Genomic DNA, 19,190 nt, shown 5'->3' with positions numbered 1-19,190 from the left:
GCAGATGTTATACAAACTTTAACATAAAACACAATGATATCTCATTATATGGCAAATAGAAATCCCATTTGGAAGATATACACAGATGACAATAAAATACAAAAGTCAAACAACAATTGACTAAAATGTAAGGGGCCGCGCGAACACAGGCCCCCACTACCACAAATTATGACGTAGGCTCCATCACTTGGACAGACCTTAGAGTAACACCCCTTCTCAGTGCAATGAAGGTCACTTCCCTAGGCCATGGACCTTATTGATCATCCATTGACCCCGTCCAGGTAAGTATGGAACTCAGGGTGACAAATCTTATATTTGTAGTCTATTTTCCATGACTCTATAAGAAATATTTTCAATGTGGGATTTAGTTTTTGAAGGCTAACATAGAATGGTTTCAAAGCCGTTGAGTGCTTGGTTTAAATTAAAGAAAAAGGATTCGGTAAAACTATACTCAAACTAAAAAGAATTTGCCTTCAAGAATCAGCGTTTCATTAATATACTAGTTATTGAATTGAATGTAAAAAAAAACATGACCATCCCATACTAGTTGAGTTCACATGTCCATAACAAGACCTTGAACTAAACCTGCTGCATTCTGCGAATTAGTGGCTGCAAACTGCCATCACAATATTCTAAGATCATTATTCTCTTATTACCTCTTCTTCCTATTTTGCATCAATTTCATTGTATCTATAAAAGACTTTTTATTTTATCACTACACTAGTTTCACTCTTCAACTATCCTCCCAATATGCATTAATTAAAGTACTGTAGCATTACTTGGTTGGGAAATGTCAGATGGGGCTTTGTAATTTTAGGTACATTGCAGTATTAGTTCACTACAATTGAAGGACAAGTAGTTATATTTCATCTTAGAACAATATTTTTCTTATTTCCAAACACAAATTTTTTTATCTAAGGTTTTGTTATGCAGGTCTTTTCTATTGGCTACTTGTGTTCCATGTAATTTAGAAGGAAATCTTCACCTAATGAATCCCTGGACTGATAAGGTGAAGCTAAATGTGGAAGAAGTATGCTTAAGTGATTGCATGCATTGGACTTGCAGTGGAGAGTGGAGAAGCTACTATAATAGCACACAGCACGTTCAGTGTATGATGATATATTGCCTTTTTGGGAAGTTTCCTGTAGATTTGGTTAAAATGAATCAAATCATATACCACCTAAGACTCAATAGACGTGATTAGGCCCAAATATAAGTACATGCTCTATTAAGCAGAGTTATAGAGAAATTTCGATTAAGCAGAGCAGCATAGGTGTTGATGAAAGTTTTTGTAAAACAGTGGTGCACATGTATCAGTTATCAGCTTATCACAACTCTACTTAATATTAATTAAATAAGTTGAGGATATGTGAGGTAGGTAAAATATATACACCAAATGTAGGTATATATATTGTCATCTAAGGCATATTTCTTTTTCTTTTATTTTTTCAGCTTGTCTTCATTCTTACCTGAAATGAAAAACATAGCTGGGCACAATTAAATTTAGACATGTATATAAAATTCTGTAAATAGTAGTACGACATAGACACATGCTTTCACCTTTCTTCACTCAATATGCTATCTAATCAAACTCATGATAATCTAGAACATATTCTATTTTCTGAAATACACAGCAGATAACAGATCCAGCAAATTTGTTGATTCAATTAATATTCAAATGTTCTAAGTACTTGAGACGGATGATCTGCAATGAGCAAGACACATGAGCATATCCTTGAATATCCATACTTTGGAGTTTTCCTCCTGTAATATATAGCTCACGCAAACTTGTGATTATCTTGTCAGGTTTCAACCATTCTGGCATATCTTGTCCTGGAAAGCCTTCAAGATGCAATCTTTTCAACTTTGGAGGCAAACTAACCTCCATCTTACAGAACCTTGTGCCAAACACACCCCATGATATTTTTAGTTTCTCAAGCTCTGAGAACTCTCTCAATTTTTCAAACTCTATATCTTGGATCATGGCCCCACTTCCTATGCGGATGCTGAGTTGCTTTAGTTTTGACAAATGTACAAGATCTGATATTTTGCAAGGAGTCTTGTCAGGACTACCAATCACAAATCCCTTCAGTACTTCAAGCTTAGACAGCTTCTCGATCCCATTTGGCATTCTGTCCAACAAGTAGCATTGAGACAGATTCAAATGTTTGAGGTTTCTCATTGATGCAATATCGACAGGTAATGTTTCTAGATTGTGACAGGCCTTGAGATCGAGAGTCTCTAATATCTGAAGTTGAAAAACGCAATCTGGCAGCTCAGATATTCTAGATATTCCACGAAGGCTAAGATATGCCAAATCCTTTTGATCTCTTAACTCCTTCAAGAATTCTTCGCTGTTCACTTCAATATGATGTTTTGGTGAAGCGTGCAGCCAACGACCAAGTTGAAGCACCTTCAAATTCTTCATTTTGGCCATTGATTGGGGTCCAAAGTTAAGATAACTTGAACCAAAATTAAAAATACCTGTCAAAAGGTTCCATTTAAAACCAAACTCGTCACTTAGTTCAACTTTTTGTTTGTCAAGTGCTAAACATCCACGTGGAGAATGAGATGAGGTTACTCTTTGTGAGTACATTTCAAAAGGCTTTTCTTCATCATTTCCTAATAATGACCCACTTGACTTATGAATATGATGGACCAGAGGATTAATTTTAAATTTATTCACAAAGTCATACTTATGTGGTACAATTAGTTTAAGATCCGTAAGCTTTTCAAACACAAACTCACCAATTTCCTTTGCTGTTTTCATTACTTCAACCCACCAAAGAATTATATTCCTTTTCCTCATAACGGAATTCTCTGGGAAATGTAGGAGAGACAGCAAACATTTCTTTTCAGGATCATCTAGGCTTTGACAATTTTCCTCAATCACTCCCAACTCCTCAGGTTGTGGGGTCAAAGGGAGTGATATGTTCACTTCTTCTCTTTCACCAAGCTTCAATTCTTGAACTGTTATTCCTCGTGATTCAGGAGCATTATTTGCCCTTAGGATTTGATCAAGTGGCAGCAACTTTTTAGTTGATTCCCTTATTTTTTCACAAATATATTCCTCCTCTTCTATCAACTTAGGTATGTTGTTGCGAAGATAGCCATCCACCATGGTTAAAGTGTCAAGTAGTTCTTGTTCATTTTCCTTCACCATGGAAAACAAATTCTTTATCTGGATCAACTCATTTTTCAAAACCTTCAATTTTGCTACTTTGTCTGTAGTCACCAAACGTTTCAACAATGTAGGCACTGCTTTCATGGGATTTGTTCGAATAGACATTTTTTTCCTGCAATAAGTTTGAGGGACGGAGTTGTGGGAGATTGTGACTTTATACAAAAGAAAACAATGAAAGAAACAATATATATAACAATATATTTTTGCTACAAGATTGAGGAACAGGATGGTGTGAGGGTTCGATACTTTGAATAGATTAAAGAAACAATATAGTTTTGCAACAAGATTGAGGTATCAAGTCTGACTTCTTGAAAAACTGATGAAAGAAACAAAATACTTTTAAAATACTGAGATTTTGAGACAGGGTGGAATGAGGTTTGAGACTTGGATGTAAATATTTTTTCCAAGTCATTCCTTTTGGTTACCTTTGCCATAAAGCTATATCAATAGACAATAAGAAGCAAAGAATCCCCAAAAATGATTGACCTCATTTCTGTTCCTCCTATCCTTTCTTTCAAGCAAGGAACTTGCAGAATAATAAGGAGAGAACCCATTGACAAGTTTGATATCATTATTTTTTCCCATGAAAGGTCTATCCTTTCCTTCATGCAAGGAAGGAACTATTCTTGCAGGTCTATCCTTTCCTTCAAGTCCCATAAAGGTCTATCCTTTTCTTCAAGCAAGGAACTATTCTTGCAGACTGATTAGAAGAGAGCTCACCAAGTTTGACATCACTAATTTTTCCACCAATAAAAATTAGTTAAACAACTTTGATCGTATTGTAGTAACTAATATCAAGTAGAGGACAACTTCGATCGTATTAGTGGAGGAATATCAAGTACAAGAATGATACATGACAAACCCAAGTAACGAATATCAACTTCCTGATAAGAATGAATAACCCCAAAACAATTAAATCGGTGAATATTAGGCTAGGTGCATATTAGGCTAATTGATAAATCTATTAGTGCTTGAAACTGTATAAGAAGGGACCGCGCGAACGCAGGTCCCACTGCAACAAATTATGACGTAAGCTCTGTCACTTGGACAGACTTTAGAGAAGCACCCTTTCTGTGTGCAATGAAAGTCACTTCCCTAGGCCATAGACCTCCTTGATTATCCATAGACCCCGTCCAGGTAAGTATGTTGTAAAAGATGACACATATCATATTTGTAGTGTATTCTTCCCATTACTATATCTAGCATTGTCGATGTGGGCTTTAGATAGACTCTCAATGTTCCCATGAATGTCACATGTCTCTCTTCTTGGATGTATATCTACCTTTAATATCACTCCAACTAAGGAACTGAGTGTACAAACTTTAAATGAAAAAGAAAAAACTCAACAATGAAAAGTAAATCACTTTTGGCCAAAATTATGTTACCTTTAACACTGATGCTGCTCCATTCTGCAAAAAAATTTAGTTGCAAACTACTATCACAAAAATGTATTAAAATCATTATCTCAATTTCATTATATCTTTTCAAAATATCTTTTGTTTGATTATTACAGTAACTTCACTTCCTATACTTATATAACATTATTGACTCAAAAAGCCTTTAAGATCTTCTAGAATTCAGGACTGAGAATCCTCAATAAAGAAGTGGTACACAAACTGGTAGTAGAGATAGGTAGCTAATCAAGAAATTAAAACTGAAAACAAGAAGTAAAACCTAAGCACAATTCTCTAATCATATAAAATTTAGAAAGAAAATTATTGTCACAGATGAAAAATATAACATATTTTAGCAAACCAAACACTTCCTTGAAGCAGAAGAAATTGCATGGGCTGCAACTCTCAAACCTAAATGCTAACATTAGATTAAAGGTTAGTGTATACTACTAATGACAGACCTATGTAACTATTTCAATACACTGTTACTATTAAGTAAATATTAGCCTCTAATATCCCCGATACTTTAGACAAAAGTTTAAAAATTTCCCCATTTTGCATTAACTTGATAGAAATGCTAAAGGGTAGAGATTGATGAAGTTTCAATGAGAAGTGAGAAGATTTTTCAGTCTCTCAAAGTAGTTATAAAGCAGTATTTTCAACATCACTTGGCAGGGTTTGGACTGTAAAACATCCTGGAATTGATAGAAAGCATTGTCATTCTGGTTAAGAAGATTCGTAACTTGACCAGATCAGCAAGTACATGCCAAGTATCCATATAGACTCAATACAGGAGAAAATGCAACACACAAATATAATTGCTTTCTGCATGTAGTATAAATGATGTTTAGTTTGACATTCAGAGTTTTAATATGAAAAATGGAACAGCATGTGATTTTTTAGTGGCTGTTTTTCATAAGTGTTCTGTAATTTTGTCATTATCAGCAAGACTGATACTACTTTTTCATTCTTCTGGAGTTAGAGGGTGAATTTAGCCCATAGTTTGCAACTTCTATACATTACTCTAATTCTGCACCTTAATTGTCATTAAAGAATTACTAATTTGTTTTATAGTATAATTAAATATTTCAAAACCACATGTCTCGAAACAAGGCTCTGATAAATAAAAAAGTGATTTTACTAATTTGTTTTTGTTCCTTTTCCTATTCACAATTTTTTATTTTGTTAAAATATAAGAAGACTCTTTTTCTTAAAATTAATAAAATCAATTTATTTAAGATAAATATAATTTCATATCACACCATCTAAAATATATTATTTTTCAAAATATCGTACCTAGAATTATGTACATAGTTACTAATAAAATAAATATAGTTGTAGAGTGAAGAGAGAAAAAAGTGGGAGTATAAGAAGAAAATCTGCATAGAGTTGGTGGATAGCATCTAAGAGACACGTGTGTGGATAGCAACACACAACACAAAAGAAGCGAAAGTTTCACAACGCAAGCTTGCTGTTTCAAAACTCAACAACAATGGCTTCTATCCCATGCATCACCCACCCCCCCATCACTTCCAAGCTCAACAATTTCCTCCCTTCACCTCACGTTTCTGCCTCACGGTTTCTGGGCACACAAAAAAGTGTTGGGTGGCTCAGCCTCACCTCCAGAATTGGCCCCTCCAACGGCTCCAAAGCCACGTGCTGGTTCAGGTTCGGCAAGAACGGTGTTGACGCCCAAGGTGCTGGCATTTATGGCAGCCAGGCCCGTGATGACTTTGACAGAGATGATGTGGAACAGGTTGGTGATTGAAGCTGTTAGAGAGTTGTTAGTTATTACAAATGTGTCATGCTTGTGCATGTGGTGATGCTGTAGAATTTCATTGTTGTTTGTGTTAGGAAATTACATTAAGGGAGGGATAAGATGATATGTGCATGTTAGTTGTATGGGAAATTTGAGCTTGTGGAGATTTGATATGAGGGACTGTGCTTATGCATTGCTGGTATGTTTTGTTGGGATGGCTTTAAGAAGAGGGAATATTTTTTATTTACATTAGGATTCTCCAATCTCATATAGGTGAAGAGAATAGTGAGTGTATGTTCTTAATGGGGTTAGGGAGTTATAGATTGAGGGGATCAATTTGATAAATAGGACATTCAGAGAACTAGAAAGTTTGTAAGGAAAGGGAAACTCTTTTTGGGGAGGAGAAACCCTTGGAGGAGAGTTCTTACTCTCATCCTTAGTAGTTAAATAAGATTATTCATTCCTATTATTGCATGCATGCTTCAATTTTTAGGATAAGATTGGAACTTTTTAACAGTTTTTTTCTAAGTAAAAAGAAATCTTGGAAAACGAAAGGGGAAAGTATGCAGGAACATAATTGAATAAAAGAGGCAGTAATGAAGATAGATCGGCAATTTTTTATATGTTATGTAGAGATGGACAAATGATTTTGATTGGATTTGCAATGATTTTAATGTGACCAAATTTGTCTGCTCTTTGCGCTATTTAAGTTACTATTGAGTCATTTTTATCTTGTTAAAAATATGCCCTTATTATTTTTCTCTACTAGGAGTTTACAGCTACTAAAGAATGTGAATGATGTTTGCTGATTCGAAATTTTAAACTTTTGCCACTGTTAACTATTATGCTTGTGCACCACTAGAATGTTTCTTGGAGTCACTCTAGATTTATTGAGAACAATTTTCATCAAATTTTCTTCTATAAGACTGGGTTGCGTTGGTACTGCTATGATGAATAAATGTTTAATTCTGCTTGATCTTTACCCAATTTTAAGCTGTAATTGACTCATCCTCCATTTTGTTATTAAAATACCTTACAAACAAATCTCACTGAGAGACATGATTGTCATAGAATACTAAGACACTTGTTAACTTGTCTTGCCGCATCTGCTGGAACAATTAACATAGTAGAACAATCTCTTACAATGTCATCAAATTTAAAAATCATAAACATAAATAATATATCAGTACCACCTGCCAGACCTTAGGCCAACATCCCTTCTAAGTACTATACAGGTCACCCTTATTATCTACTGAACCCATCCTGTCTTTGTCAAGTTTAACATTCAGACATACTTTGTGCGGTTAAAAATTTAAAGACCTTATAAAGGTGTCTCATTAAAGGCACTGTCACAGCCAAATAGTGTATTTTATCTGCAGCAGGTTGTGTATATATATACATACATTCATATAGGGTAACAATAATTATTCATAAAAGAGAAATAATTTTGTAGCCTTTGTGACCATTGTTTGGTTAGGTGAAGATTTTCTGATACTAGCAAAAGAATTTTAATTTCTTCTCAACTCTTGGAGTCAGTTTAAGCCTGACTTAAACCTACAAAACCATCAAAACACTGAATACTCTGGAAACATTATGATACTGATGAGGATCTTCCATACCAGTTTATTTTGAGACACATATTCAGGAAACAGGAAATGCCTTGGTTAACTATGTTAGATGAAACTTTATGAAGTTTGAAAGTCACTCTAAAGGAAGGAATGGTACTGCAATTTAGTAAAAAAAAAATTAATAACTAGAGCATTAACTACAGAATTTCGATCTTCTCATCCTCTTATACAATAGGATGAATTCATCGTAATCTTGAAAATTCAAAATATAAGTCACAAATAAGTCAAGCTAACACATTGTCCGAAATTTCTCTCTAAATTTATCTGTAACAGATTCAAGTGTTTCTCTGAATTATTTGTATATTATTCTGTGCAACTTTATTGAGTATCTATTTTGTTCAAATTTTCATCCCCTTCTCCAGTTCTTCTATTGACTTTTCCTGTGTATAGTAATTTGGAAATTCAGTTTTGGAAGAGAAAATGCTCTTATTTCTAAAAGCATCAATGAACTTTACAATGACATGTAACATTTTCCTGCACATCATAATTCACATCTCATAAAATAATTTTGCAGTACTTCAACTACATGGGGATGCTGGCTGTAGATGGTACCTATGATAGAATGGAAGCTCTTCTAAGCCTAAAGATCCACCCTGTGGACATCCTTCTCCTATTAGCTGCATCAGAAGGTGACAAGCCAAAAATTGAAGAACTCTTGAAAGCTGGAGCAAAATATGACGTAAAAGATGGAGAGGGTAGGACGGCACTGGACAGGGCCAACGAAGAAATTAAAGATTTCATTCTTAATTTTTCAGTGCAAAGGGCATGATTTGTTTGATCACTATAAGCCAATTCAGCTACATAGTTGTTAACATTTTGATAACTTCTGAACTGTTAGTTCATATGCTTTGGATGGATTATGAGAATGAGTTTGTTTACCCATAAAACCAAAAATTCTTCTTGTTCATGAGAATAGATAATTTTAAAATTATGTTTGAACAGATTATATTATTATGTCAAACATAATCTTAAGGCAGTTACAAATAAAAAATACAAATATGCTTAACAATCAAATGCATGTTTTTATACTAATATTCTATACTTTGATCTAATGGAATTATGTTATGATGAGTAAAGATAAACTGAAATATCTTTTATAGTTGGCATGTCAGATAAATTGAACATAAATATTGCTAAAGGACAGACATGGTTAGCAAGAGTATTTACATTAAGTGAATATTGTCTAGTTATCCTATATATAATTTTCAAAAATAACTATTACAAAAACTAATATCTACATTATAAATACCACTTTTCTAATTAATAAATTCAATTATTAGTACTAAAGAATTTAATTTACAAGTTTTGACCTCTTGGAAGAAGGTGTCACTAGCCAATAACAAAGAACAATAGAATTAATTAGTAAACAATCTTTCAAACCAAACTCCACAGCAAATTCATGGGTTCCATAGATCAGATAAGAACAATAGTTAGACTGAAAACCTGCACTGTTAAATTTACTTGAGTCATTGAAATGAACAATATGGACCTTATGGAAGAAGGTGTCACTAGCCAATAACAAAGAACAATAGAATTAATTAGTAAACAATCTTTCAAACCAAACTCCACAGCAAATTCATGGGTTCCATAGATCAGATAAGAACAATAGTTAGACTGAAAACCTGCACTATTAAATTTACTTGAGTCATTGAAATGAACAATATGGACCTTATATTAGGAATGAAGAAGAAAAACATGAATCTTATACTGAGTCAGAAGGGGCCGCGCGAACGCTGGCCCCACTACCACAAATTATAACGGAGGCTCCATCAATTAGATAGACCTTAGGTTAGCATCCCTTCAATGTGCAAGGAAGGTCACTTCCCTAGGATATAAACCTTATTGATCGTTCATTAACCCCGTTCAGGTAAGTAAGTTTAATAGTGAGGTACATATAGTATTTGTAGTGTATATTTTTTGTTAAAATAACTTCTATTTTCGATGTGGGACTACAGGTTGCATATGTTCAGTGGTCCATTACAACTAAATCCCACCAAAAGGACAAATATTTATTTTTAAATAAATCTAATTAGCTGAAATACTTAAAACAGTACGCATAAATTAAAGAAACAGAAAATATAATTATATATATGCACACGTATTTTTTTTGTCCATGCAGACTTGCATAACTAAAAATTATTTCTAAACTTTTTATCTATCCTTTCAGCTTGATTGTACATATGGCTAACCAACATAAATAATGATAGATTCAAATTATTACAAAACTAAGTTGGTTTTCTTCAAGCATGGTGAGAATAATCTATATAATATAATTCTTATTCTTTTCTTATATGATACATTTGAAAAAAGAAACAATAATGCATCATTTTAAATTTATGTTTGAACACATTATATTATTATTATTATTTCAAACATAATCGTAAACAATTATTCATATCTTTGGTTTTTTTTCTCTCTTTATAATAACTCTTACCTTTATCCTCTTCCTTGTCAGGTTGTTTTTCCATTTTTCTTTTACTTTATTGATTGGAGATTCATATCGACTAAAAATAAAAACACTATATTATATAAATAGAAACAAAGTTTATCTTATCAGCTAATTTTATAAAACTGGGTTAAATTTAAAATTCACTTTCTTACTAATAAAAAAAACTTAAAATTCATTTTTTAATATCTTACCAGAATCATTTAGAACTTATAACGACCTTATTAAATTACTCGTTATTAGACTCCATTGAACTACATTGACTCATTTTAAGCGAAACATAAAAAGTTTAGATTTTTCTAGGAGTTGTATGAAAATATTTTTTAAATAGATACTCTTATTTATACAAACTCAATAATATATTTACATTGATTATTTTTTTTCATTTTCTTACGCATCTGAGCAAGATGAAAGATGTTTGTGGGGGAAAAGTTCAAGAAGCAAAATATAATGTTTTTGTATCAGGGTCTGAAGCAAAAGGTAAAAATTTAGGATAGTAACCTCAATAATATATTTAAATGGTTGTTCTTTCATTTTCTGGCACTTTTGAACTAGATAAAGGTGGTTTATGGGAAGAAGTTGAACAAGTTGGAGATAAAGTTTATGGGTTAGAAGGATCTGGAGAAGAATATAAGAGTTTACGGCTTTTTGGCCTTTCATGAAGAGTTGTAGAAAAAAATTTAATGTGTTTAATATGATTTAAATTCAATAATATATTTGTATATATTGTTGCTTTTGCACTTTTGAATTGGATGAAATTGGTTTGTGGGAAGAAGTTGAACAAGTGGGAATGCTTTATGAGTTAGATATGAAGGACAAAGATAAGGGTTATGGTTTTAAGTAATTATATTAATTATTATTTTTTTATCTTAAAATAAGAATTAGTAAATGTTCTAATCCATGTTACTATATTCTCATAAGTATATATATATATATATATATATATATATATATATATATATATATATGTGTGTGTGTGTGTGTGTGTATGGGGTGGGAGAGAAAGGGGAAAGAGAGAAGAAAGAAAGAAAAATTGAATTTGGGGTGAAGGAAATTTGAAATTTCTTATTGTAGTAGATCTCCAAAGGTAAGGAGAATAATAAAATGAGACGTGTGTTTTATTAATTAATTATTTATATTTATTATTTATGTTATTATACAATCTAATTATTTATTTTAATTATAGTTACTTTTATTTATTTATATTTTTGTCATTTAATTTATTTCTATTACGTTATTTATTTATATATTATTTAATTTATCTATACTTGCGTATTATTTTTCTTTATTATTTATTTATATTATGTGATTTTATTTATTAGGTTATATTTATTTTTCTGTAATATACGGATTCATAATTATGTAAAGTTTTTACTTTTAATTTCTTATTTTATTAAAAAAGCGTTTTGTTTACAAACCAAAATAAAAAAGCGTTTGGTTTACAGTCAAATAATAACTAATATTTTAGACATTAAAACATCACATAACTATAGAGTAAAACTTTCTTCTAAAACTACTTTTAAAAAGATGCAAAGGAAGTTCTAGAGTAGCTGAAACAAGATCACATCAAATTTAAAAAGGTGCAACTCCATCTTCACCATGAGCACGGCACTGAAGCTTCTCAACAACATGCACCAACTTTTCAGGAGGACACTCACCAACCAGTGTAGCTCTAATACTTGATAGAGATGTAAAGATGTTATTTGGACCACAGTGTTGTTTTCCAGAGAAACTACAAAATGTAGAAGGATATGTTCTTGTTAGTGACAGAGGTCTTGAGAAAACCATAGAATCAAGTTAATAAAATGTCATCATCCATTTTTAATATTCTAAATTCATTAACCATAATCTACTTAATTTGAACATGCCCTTGATATAATGGAAATTCCAGACATCAATTTTACTGTATTATGTTCCATTTCATAGGCATGACATAAGTAAATACAAATTGCTATACTTACACAGCAGAAAGTTGTTTTCATGCAAATTGTTTCTATTGTATTTTTTTGAATCATAGTAAAAGAAGAGTAAAGTGTTACAAATGCCATCTTCTTGATGCAGAAATAAAACATAGTAGACAGTACACACCTGAAAATCGAGGTTTCGTTATATAAGTTCCTTGTATGTTGCCACAGATCATCAGGTCCATCAAATAGCAAGTAATAATGTATGTCAACATCTGGAGAGGAAAAATGAAAAAGTCAAAAGAAATATTCTGACATTAAGTACCAAATGCAGCCTCTCTAAAATGTTGACATAAACAGTGAACACAGCAAGAACAGTATCTATGCAAAACAAGCAAATGAAATTCTAAATTTCTTTATTGTTAATTCAAAAGAATGCTTGGGGAAAAAAGAGCTTGTCATTTCATTTAGACACTTAGCAAGAAGGCCTAAAATGAGCATTACAAACTTTATCTCATATTATCATTAAGCGACCTGTGATAATAAGGCAGCCGCCCTTCAGATTGCATCTAATCCAATGTTTAACTAAACATATTTAGATTGATTGTCACTTTAATCGAGAGAAGTTGTAATCCAAGGAGATTAGTTACATTTATCAATTCCAATGATCAACTTGCAGATATTTTACAACATCATTATGAAGACCTCAAATTTAGTTTATATGTTCCATGCTTGGTGCATAAAATTTATATGCTCCAGCTTGAAGGGGAAGTTAAATAATGATTATCTTCTGTTGTATAGCTTTCATAGAGATGTGTTTGTTATACCTAGTATGTAATAGGCAGTAACCCTTATTTATGAGTTCTCACAGTTGTATTGTCAATTACTCAGATTTATACAGACAAACAAACAAACACCCCAGTGGAGTGTGCGAAAACACAGTTTTTTCAATAAAAAACCCTTCAACTTAATGAATCTAGATTTTGTTATTTATGTTTTGATTAAATAACATTAGAAAGCCCATGAATAAAAGGGTCCAGTAGATAACTTTTGGCCCAAAGTAAGACGATGAGACCATAAAAAAGAAGACAATACGTTGTAGTATAACTTTAGAGTTCTGGGATATCTCCCTTCTTGACCCACTAGCAGCAAACACAACTTGAGTAGAACAATCACAAGCCTAACAACACATTAATAGACACAATTATTTCACAAGAATCACAATTCTAACAAAAACATCAGAATTCAAGATCAATTACTTCTTATCTGATGCAGATAAGAGCCCGAGTCCATCAGTTTCATTGGCGGCTTCTGTGCTTTCTTTCTCCACGACCACCTTCATCCTTTGACTGTTTTCTCTCTCTATCATCATCCTTACTTATGTTCTATCGTTCTCCATGACTATCCTCAATCCTATTGTGTTTTGCTTCCATATGAACACCACCGTCATCTCTTGAGTGCTTCCTTTCCCTATAATCATCATCATCCCTTCTGAACTTTCTTCCTGCATGATAATCATCATCTCTTCTGAACTTTCTTCTTGCATGATCATCATCATCCCTTCTGAACTTTCTTTTTCCATGTTCATCCTCATCCCTTCTGAACTTTCTTTCTCCATGTTCATCCTCCACCCTTCTGAACTTTCTTTCTCCATGTTCATCCTCCTCCCTTCTGAACTTTCTCTCTCCATGTTCATCCTCATCCCTTCTGAACTTTCTCTCTCCATGTTCATCCTCATCCCTTCTGAACTTTCTCTCTCCATGTTCATCCTCATCCCTTCTGAACTTTCTCTCTCCATGTTCATCCTCATCCCTTCCACGCTTTCTCTCAACAAGGTCAACTACATCGCTCAAGTTCTTCCTCTCTCCATGGTCATCCTCATCCCTTCTGCGGTTCCCTTCTTTAGAATCATCACCATCCCTTGCATGTTTTCTTTCTCCAAGATCATCCTCATCTCTTGAGTGCTTTCTTCCTGTTCGATTAACTCTTCGGCCATCCTCATGCCTTCTGTGCTTCTCTTCTTTGGAAACATCTTCATCCCTGGCATGCTTTCTTTCTCCAACATCCTCATCCCTCGTGTAATTTCTTTCTATGCGATCTTCATCCCTTCCATGCTTTCTTTCCCCACAGTCATCATTATCCCTTCTATGCTCATGCTCTCTATGATTATCATCGTCTCTTCTATGCCTCCTTGCTAAATGATCCTCACCATGGCAAGCAGTCCGACCAACAATCTGTGATTCTACATCCTTCTTATAATAATTTTTGCCTCTCTGCTCAGTGGCATGCTTAACACCGTCTCTATCAGAATTCTCATCATCAGAATTATACCTTCTTGTCCTCTGCTTTCCAACTGTACCATATTTATTTTCCTTACTGTCAACATCAGATTCCACCTCAGAATCATGACGTTTGCTCATTTTTTAATGTTTCATCCCTTCCTTGATCTTATTCTTGCGGATGTCATCATGATCATCAGAATCATCCTTTGAAGTGTGCCTATTATGAGACTCTTGTCTTTTCTTGTAACTTTTTCTTGCAATATTGTTGTCATCAGAGTCATAAGAAGAGTCACTACCCTCCACCCTACCCTTCTTGCGGTGCTTAGGAATCTTCATCTTTTTGGCCTTAACCTTCCTCTTAGAATCACTATCAGAATCAGATTCATCACTGCTGCTTGTATACTTTTTACCACGCTTCTTTGTACCTCTCTTCTCATTTGAAGAGGTGTCTGAATCAGAAGAATCATCCTTGTACTTTTTCTCACGAGTTTCGATCTTCTTGTGGCTCTTCTTAATATTTTCATCCTTTTGACCTTCGACCGTTTGTTTCTTCCTACTGAAATCTCTGTCCAAAAAGGCATGTTCAGGCTTTGAATCATGTTTCCCGTCCATGTTAGAACCATTTTTTACATCATTCACAAGGCCATCAGTCCCATCTGCATTTATTTCATTGACTTCAGATGATACAATGCCAAGAGCAGCTTTTAATGATTCCATCTGTTTTTCCTTCCTAGCAGCAATTTGATGAGTTTGCGTATCTGAAACCCTGAAATACTCCAAATAGTTTTTATTAAATATATATCTAGCCATAACTTTACACACAACATTCAAAAATTGACATATACTTTAATCTGAATCTAACTGCATTTATGCCTTCGAAACATTAATCAACAAGCAACCACTAAAATAATTAAAACAACCTTACACCCCAATAATCTAACATGCAAACAACTTCTCCAGGAGTTAAAATTTATAGGAGTCCAACAAACTAAGTCAAATTGTGATAATAAGGCAGCTCTTCAGATTGCATCTAATCCAATGTTTAACTAAACATATTTAAATTGATTGTCACTTTAAAGATGTAATCCAAGGAGATTAGTTAAATTTATCAACTTGCAGATATTATACCACATTAGTACGAAGTTAATTAATGATTATCTTCTGTTGTATTGCTTTTATAAAATTTGTTATACCTAGTATGTAATAGGCAGTAGCCTTTTATTTATGAGTTCTCACAGTTGTATTGTCCATTACTCAGATTTATACAGACAAACACACACCAATGGAGTGTTGAAAACACATTTTTTTCAATAAAAAACCTTCAACTTAATCTGGATTTTGTTATTTATATTTTGATTAGAAAGCCCATGAATAAAAGGGTCCAATAAATAACTTTTGGCCCAAAGTAAAAAGAGGAGACCGGGTGGTTTTTGTCTTGTAAGTAAAATATAAAAGATCTTAACATAAAAAATAAGACAATACATTGTAGTATAACCTAGTTGTGGAATATCTCCCTTCTAGACCCACTAGCAGCAAACACAACTTGAGTGGAACAGAGAAGTGAGTGTAGATTGCATTGCAGTGATTGCCAGCTCGAGCAGCCATTTTTTTATAATTTGGCTGCAAAAACAGCTGCTCTGGCCAACTTGAACAGGTTCAGAGCAACAACCTTTGGATAAAAGGTGTCATAACCTGCTGTGGAAGAATTGGATGATTGGTGTGAAAGATGTGATTCACAAATGTTGTTAATGATATGTTCTTAGCATCTAAACTTAAGATAGGATGTTACCATTTGAATTTTCTGTTACACTTAAAGTTCTATTTAATTTATAGAGTCCAACCATAAAAGCTCAAGTGATTCTCCGCATAAAGGTTTTTTTTGTTTCACACTAAGCTTTCTGCTCTAAGATGACAGACACAAACAATTCATAAAAATGTAAAAGAGCTTATCAACAAAAAGTTGAAACAATTATTTCACAAGAATCACAGGCCTAAAATTCCATCAAAGTCAATTGCAAAGTCAATTGCTTCTTCTCTGATTCTGATAACTGGAATCACAAATAATAATCACTCGCAACCCTAACACAGATGTTAAAATTAAAAAACAATCACAAGCCTAACAAGAACACATTAATCATTAATAGACAGAATTATTTCTTATCTAAATATCAGAATTCAAGATCAATTACTTCTTATCTAAACATCAGAATTCAAGATCAATTACTTCTTATCTAAACATCAGAATTCAAGATCAAATTACTTCTTATCAGATAAGGGCCCAAGTCCATCCGTTTCATTGGTGCCAGGAGCCTCTTCCAAATTTTGGCGAACTACTTCAAGTTTCTCAGCAATCTCGGCATCAGTGTAGCCCTGATCAATGAGCTTGTCTTCAAGGATGACGAGCTTAAGCTGAATCTGACGCTTACGATCATGTTCAAGGATCTCTTTGTTAGGCTTTCTGCTAAGCCCAGCAGTGCCCTGATCTTCCTCGAACCCTTTCGTGTTGTCTGCAACCTTTGAAATCTTGGGCTTCACAAAGAACTTGTTACTCTGAATGTACCCATTTGTACCTGACCCTCTTGGGGTCTGTAGCCCAATTCCATTGTACATATCAACTCACTGAAAAAATTATTAGAAATCAATTTCAATGGTAATTTAGAGATCTTGTCGAGAAAAGAAGAAACATATATCCAATGCACTTAACAAATTGAATATCCAAGAAAATAGGATTTTTATTAAAAAAAAATAAAAAAATAATGTGCTAAAATCGTTGATGTATCAAGTCAATACGCTATCCAAAAAGAACATAGTAACACACAAGATCATGGTTGTCAAACTCGCGAGTCTGCTCCGAGTTTGCGAGTTCAACATTCGTTTTTACCCAAAACGGTGTCCTTCAGAATGGGGAAAATTAAATGAAATAAACTGACCTTTAGGGCTTCGCGTCTTCTGTGGAGTGCGCGGAGGTGGTGCGTCTTCTCTGAACGAATGCGGCGCTGGTGGCGATCGAGCGGAGCGGTCGCGCGGTGGTGGCGGTTAGGTTGCAGGGTGGTGGCGGTTCGTACGTTCGTGCGGCGATTGCGGTGGTCGGGGGTTGCAGGTCGACGGTGGTGACGAAGGTGCCGTTCATAAAAGGTTAGAGATAGCTGGTGTGGAATCAGGGTTCCATTGTTGCGTGGTGTGATTTAGGGAGCTAGGATTCTAAATTGGATTTTTTTATTTAATTGAGATGCAGATTTTTTTATTTTTATTTTGGAATACCTTTTATTTTTAATTGATAAAATTTGCTGCAAATTTTATTTTAATTTGACAGAAATTGAATTTGAAACAGTTGTGTACTTTTTAAGGAATATCAGGGAGTAGATTAAATTCAACTGGATCTTTCTATTTTTAAAATAGAAGTAAAAATCTTCAGGAAATAGATTGAATATTAGATGAAAGTATAGATATTAATGAAAATAATAAATGTAAGTATTGTTTAGATTCAAGTATTATTTTGTTGAAATTATGAGGATTCTGAACTTTGTGCTAATCAAAATGGAGAGATGGACAATGAGGATGCAAATTAGGTTTGTAATGAGGATGCTAAATACACAACTATAAATAAATAATAAAAAAAATCAGGCTGTGATAATAATTTTAACCATTTCCATGTTTTACTAAGTCTATCTCTTTATATATATATATATATATATATATATATATATGAAAGAGAGGAATTTAATTATATGAGTATAATTTTATGAAAGATATATCTTTTATACTTTCATGTAAAAATTTATAATTACATATAATTACTATTATCCATGTTATATTTTATTAGAGTTAAATAATAATAATAATAATAATGAAATATCAAATAATTTATAATTTAATATAAAATATAAGTAGTTTTTAATATTTTATCTTTATATCAATATTTAATTTTATTATTATGTGTCATTTTCTATTTTTTTAAAACATATTAAAATAATTATCAGAAAAATAGTTTTTTTAAATTTAATTTTTTAAAATATATCTCTATTTTTTTTATTTTTATGAATGGTTGCTGCTTACCAATTTGAATTTTTTAATTTCAACACGATTTTTTCTTTCTTTGTTCTTTTTTATTTTAGCTTTCTTGTTCCTCAAATCTATTGAAATCTAATAATATGTTTCTAATTCTCACGGTGTTTCTCATTCTCTATGTGTCTTTCATGCTCTTTTGTGTCTCTCATGTACGAATCCACATAAATGCAACAATTTTTTCCTATTTTATCCTTATACTAATATTTTATTTTATTTTTTTATTTTCATTATTTTGACATTTTATAATTATTTAAATTAAAATTTTAAAAAAGGCCAATATTAAATTAAAAAAAAACAATTTGTAACCATTATTTTATTGTGTACAATTAATTACTGATTTTATTTTTATTAACATATTTACTTTTTAATTTTTTTAAAATATAGCAGGATTTAAGTAAAACTTCATAAATATTTCATCAATACAATCTATTTTTTTATAAAATTAATAAATTTAAAATTTGGTTTTATTAATATTAATAATTATTTTTATTTGGTCTTTTTTTAAATAATAATTTAATTTTTCTT

At 32.6% G+C, this 19,190-nt stretch overlaps 3 protein-coding genes and 3 non-coding genes across 8 annotated transcripts; 1 reads left to right on the top strand and 5 right to left on the bottom strand.

The window, feature by feature from the left end:
• Positions 1-128: 128 nt before the first annotated feature.
• On the bottom strand, positions 129-289 carry LOC137833711 (U1 spliceosomal RNA). Its single transcript, XR_011084780.2, has one exon. It is a non-coding gene; the product is annotated as a U1 spliceosomal RNA (small nuclear RNA).
• Positions 290-1,428: 1,139 nt separating this feature from the next.
• On the bottom strand, positions 1,429-3,574 carry LOC137833423 (disease resistance RPP13-like protein 4). The gene has a single exon (XM_068641774.2). The coding sequence runs from the start codon at positions 3,287-3,289 to the stop codon at positions 1,664-1,666; it is 1,626 nt and encodes a 541-aa protein (XP_068497875.2). The 5' UTR covers positions 3,290-3,574; the 3' UTR covers positions 1,429-1,663.
• Positions 3,575-4,170: 596 nt separating this feature from the next.
• On the bottom strand, positions 4,171-4,329 carry LOC137833721 (U1 spliceosomal RNA). Its single transcript, XR_011084790.2, has one exon. It is a non-coding gene; the product is annotated as a U1 spliceosomal RNA (small nuclear RNA).
• A 1,595-nt stretch (positions 4,330-5,924) lies between these two features.
• On the top strand, positions 5,925-8,859 carry GDC1 (Ankyrin repeat family protein). Its single transcript, XM_068638765.2, has 2 exons — positions 5,925-6,334; positions 8,480-8,859. The coding sequence occupies exons 1-2, from the start codon at positions 6,071-6,073 to the stop codon at positions 8,732-8,734; spliced, it is 519 nt and encodes a 172-aa protein (XP_068494866.1). The 5' UTR covers positions 5,925-6,070; the 3' UTR covers positions 8,735-8,859.
• An 821-nt stretch (positions 8,860-9,680) lies between these two features.
• On the bottom strand, positions 9,681-9,840 carry LOC137833731 (U1 spliceosomal RNA). Its single transcript, XR_011084799.2, has one exon. It is a non-coding gene; the product is annotated as a U1 spliceosomal RNA (small nuclear RNA).
• Positions 9,841-11,834: 1,994 nt separating this feature from the next.
• Positions 11,835-18,148, bottom strand: LOC137831190 (uncharacterized). 3 transcript variants are annotated; one of them, XR_016521661.1, is made up of 5 exons: positions 17,528-17,813; positions 16,858-17,216; positions 13,575-15,363; positions 12,500-12,590; positions 11,835-12,143 (listed from the first exon to the last, which is right to left on the bottom strand). XR_016521661.1 is itself a non-coding variant. In XM_090303673.1 (3 exons), the coding sequence occupies exons 2-3, from the start codon at positions 17,205-17,207 to the stop codon at positions 14,739-14,741; spliced, it is 975 nt and encodes a 324-aa protein (XP_090159799.1). In that variant the 5' UTR covers positions 17,208-17,216; positions 17,528-18,148; the 3' UTR covers positions 13,339-14,738. The 3 variants fall into 3 exon arrangements, 1 of the variants encoding a protein (XP_090159799.1); XR_016521660.1 differs by lacking the exons at positions 16,858-17,216; positions 17,528-17,813 and having other exon boundaries at positions 13,575-15,349; XM_090303673.1 differs by lacking the exons at positions 11,835-12,143; positions 12,500-12,590 and having other exon boundaries at positions 13,339-15,363; positions 17,528-18,148.
• Between the last annotated feature and the right edge of the window lie 1,042 nt (positions 18,149-19,190).

Source organism: Phaseolus vulgaris, chromosome 6 (assembly GCF_051622355.1).
Source record: "Phaseolus vulgaris cultivar YP4 chromosome 6, ASM5162235v1, whole genome shotgun sequence".
Lineage (NCBI taxonomy): Eukaryota > Viridiplantae > Streptophyta > Magnoliopsida > Fabales > Fabaceae > Phaseolus > Phaseolus vulgaris.
This window is presented reverse-complemented; position numbering and strand designations above follow the sequence as displayed.

Coding starts and splice junctions, on each gene's coding strand:
- LOC137833423 (XM_068641774.2), bottom strand. CDS start 3,289: ATGTCTATTCGAACAAATCCCATGAAAGCAGTGCCTACATTGTTGAAA.
- GDC1 (XM_068638765.2), top strand. CDS start 6,071: ATGGCTTCTATCCCATGCATCACCCACCCCCCCATCACTTCCAAGCTC. Junction 6,335..8,479: donor ACAGAGATGATGTGGAACAG/GTTGGTGATTGA, acceptor ATAATTTTGCAG/TACTTCAACTACATGGGGAT.
- LOC137831190 (XM_090303673.1), bottom strand. CDS start 17,207: ATGTACAATGGAATTGGGCTACAGACCCCAAGAGGGTCAGGTACAAAT. Junction 15,364..16,857: donor GGGCCCTTATCTGATAAGAA/GTAATTTGATCT, acceptor GGAGTATTTCAG/GGTTTCAGATACGCAAACTC.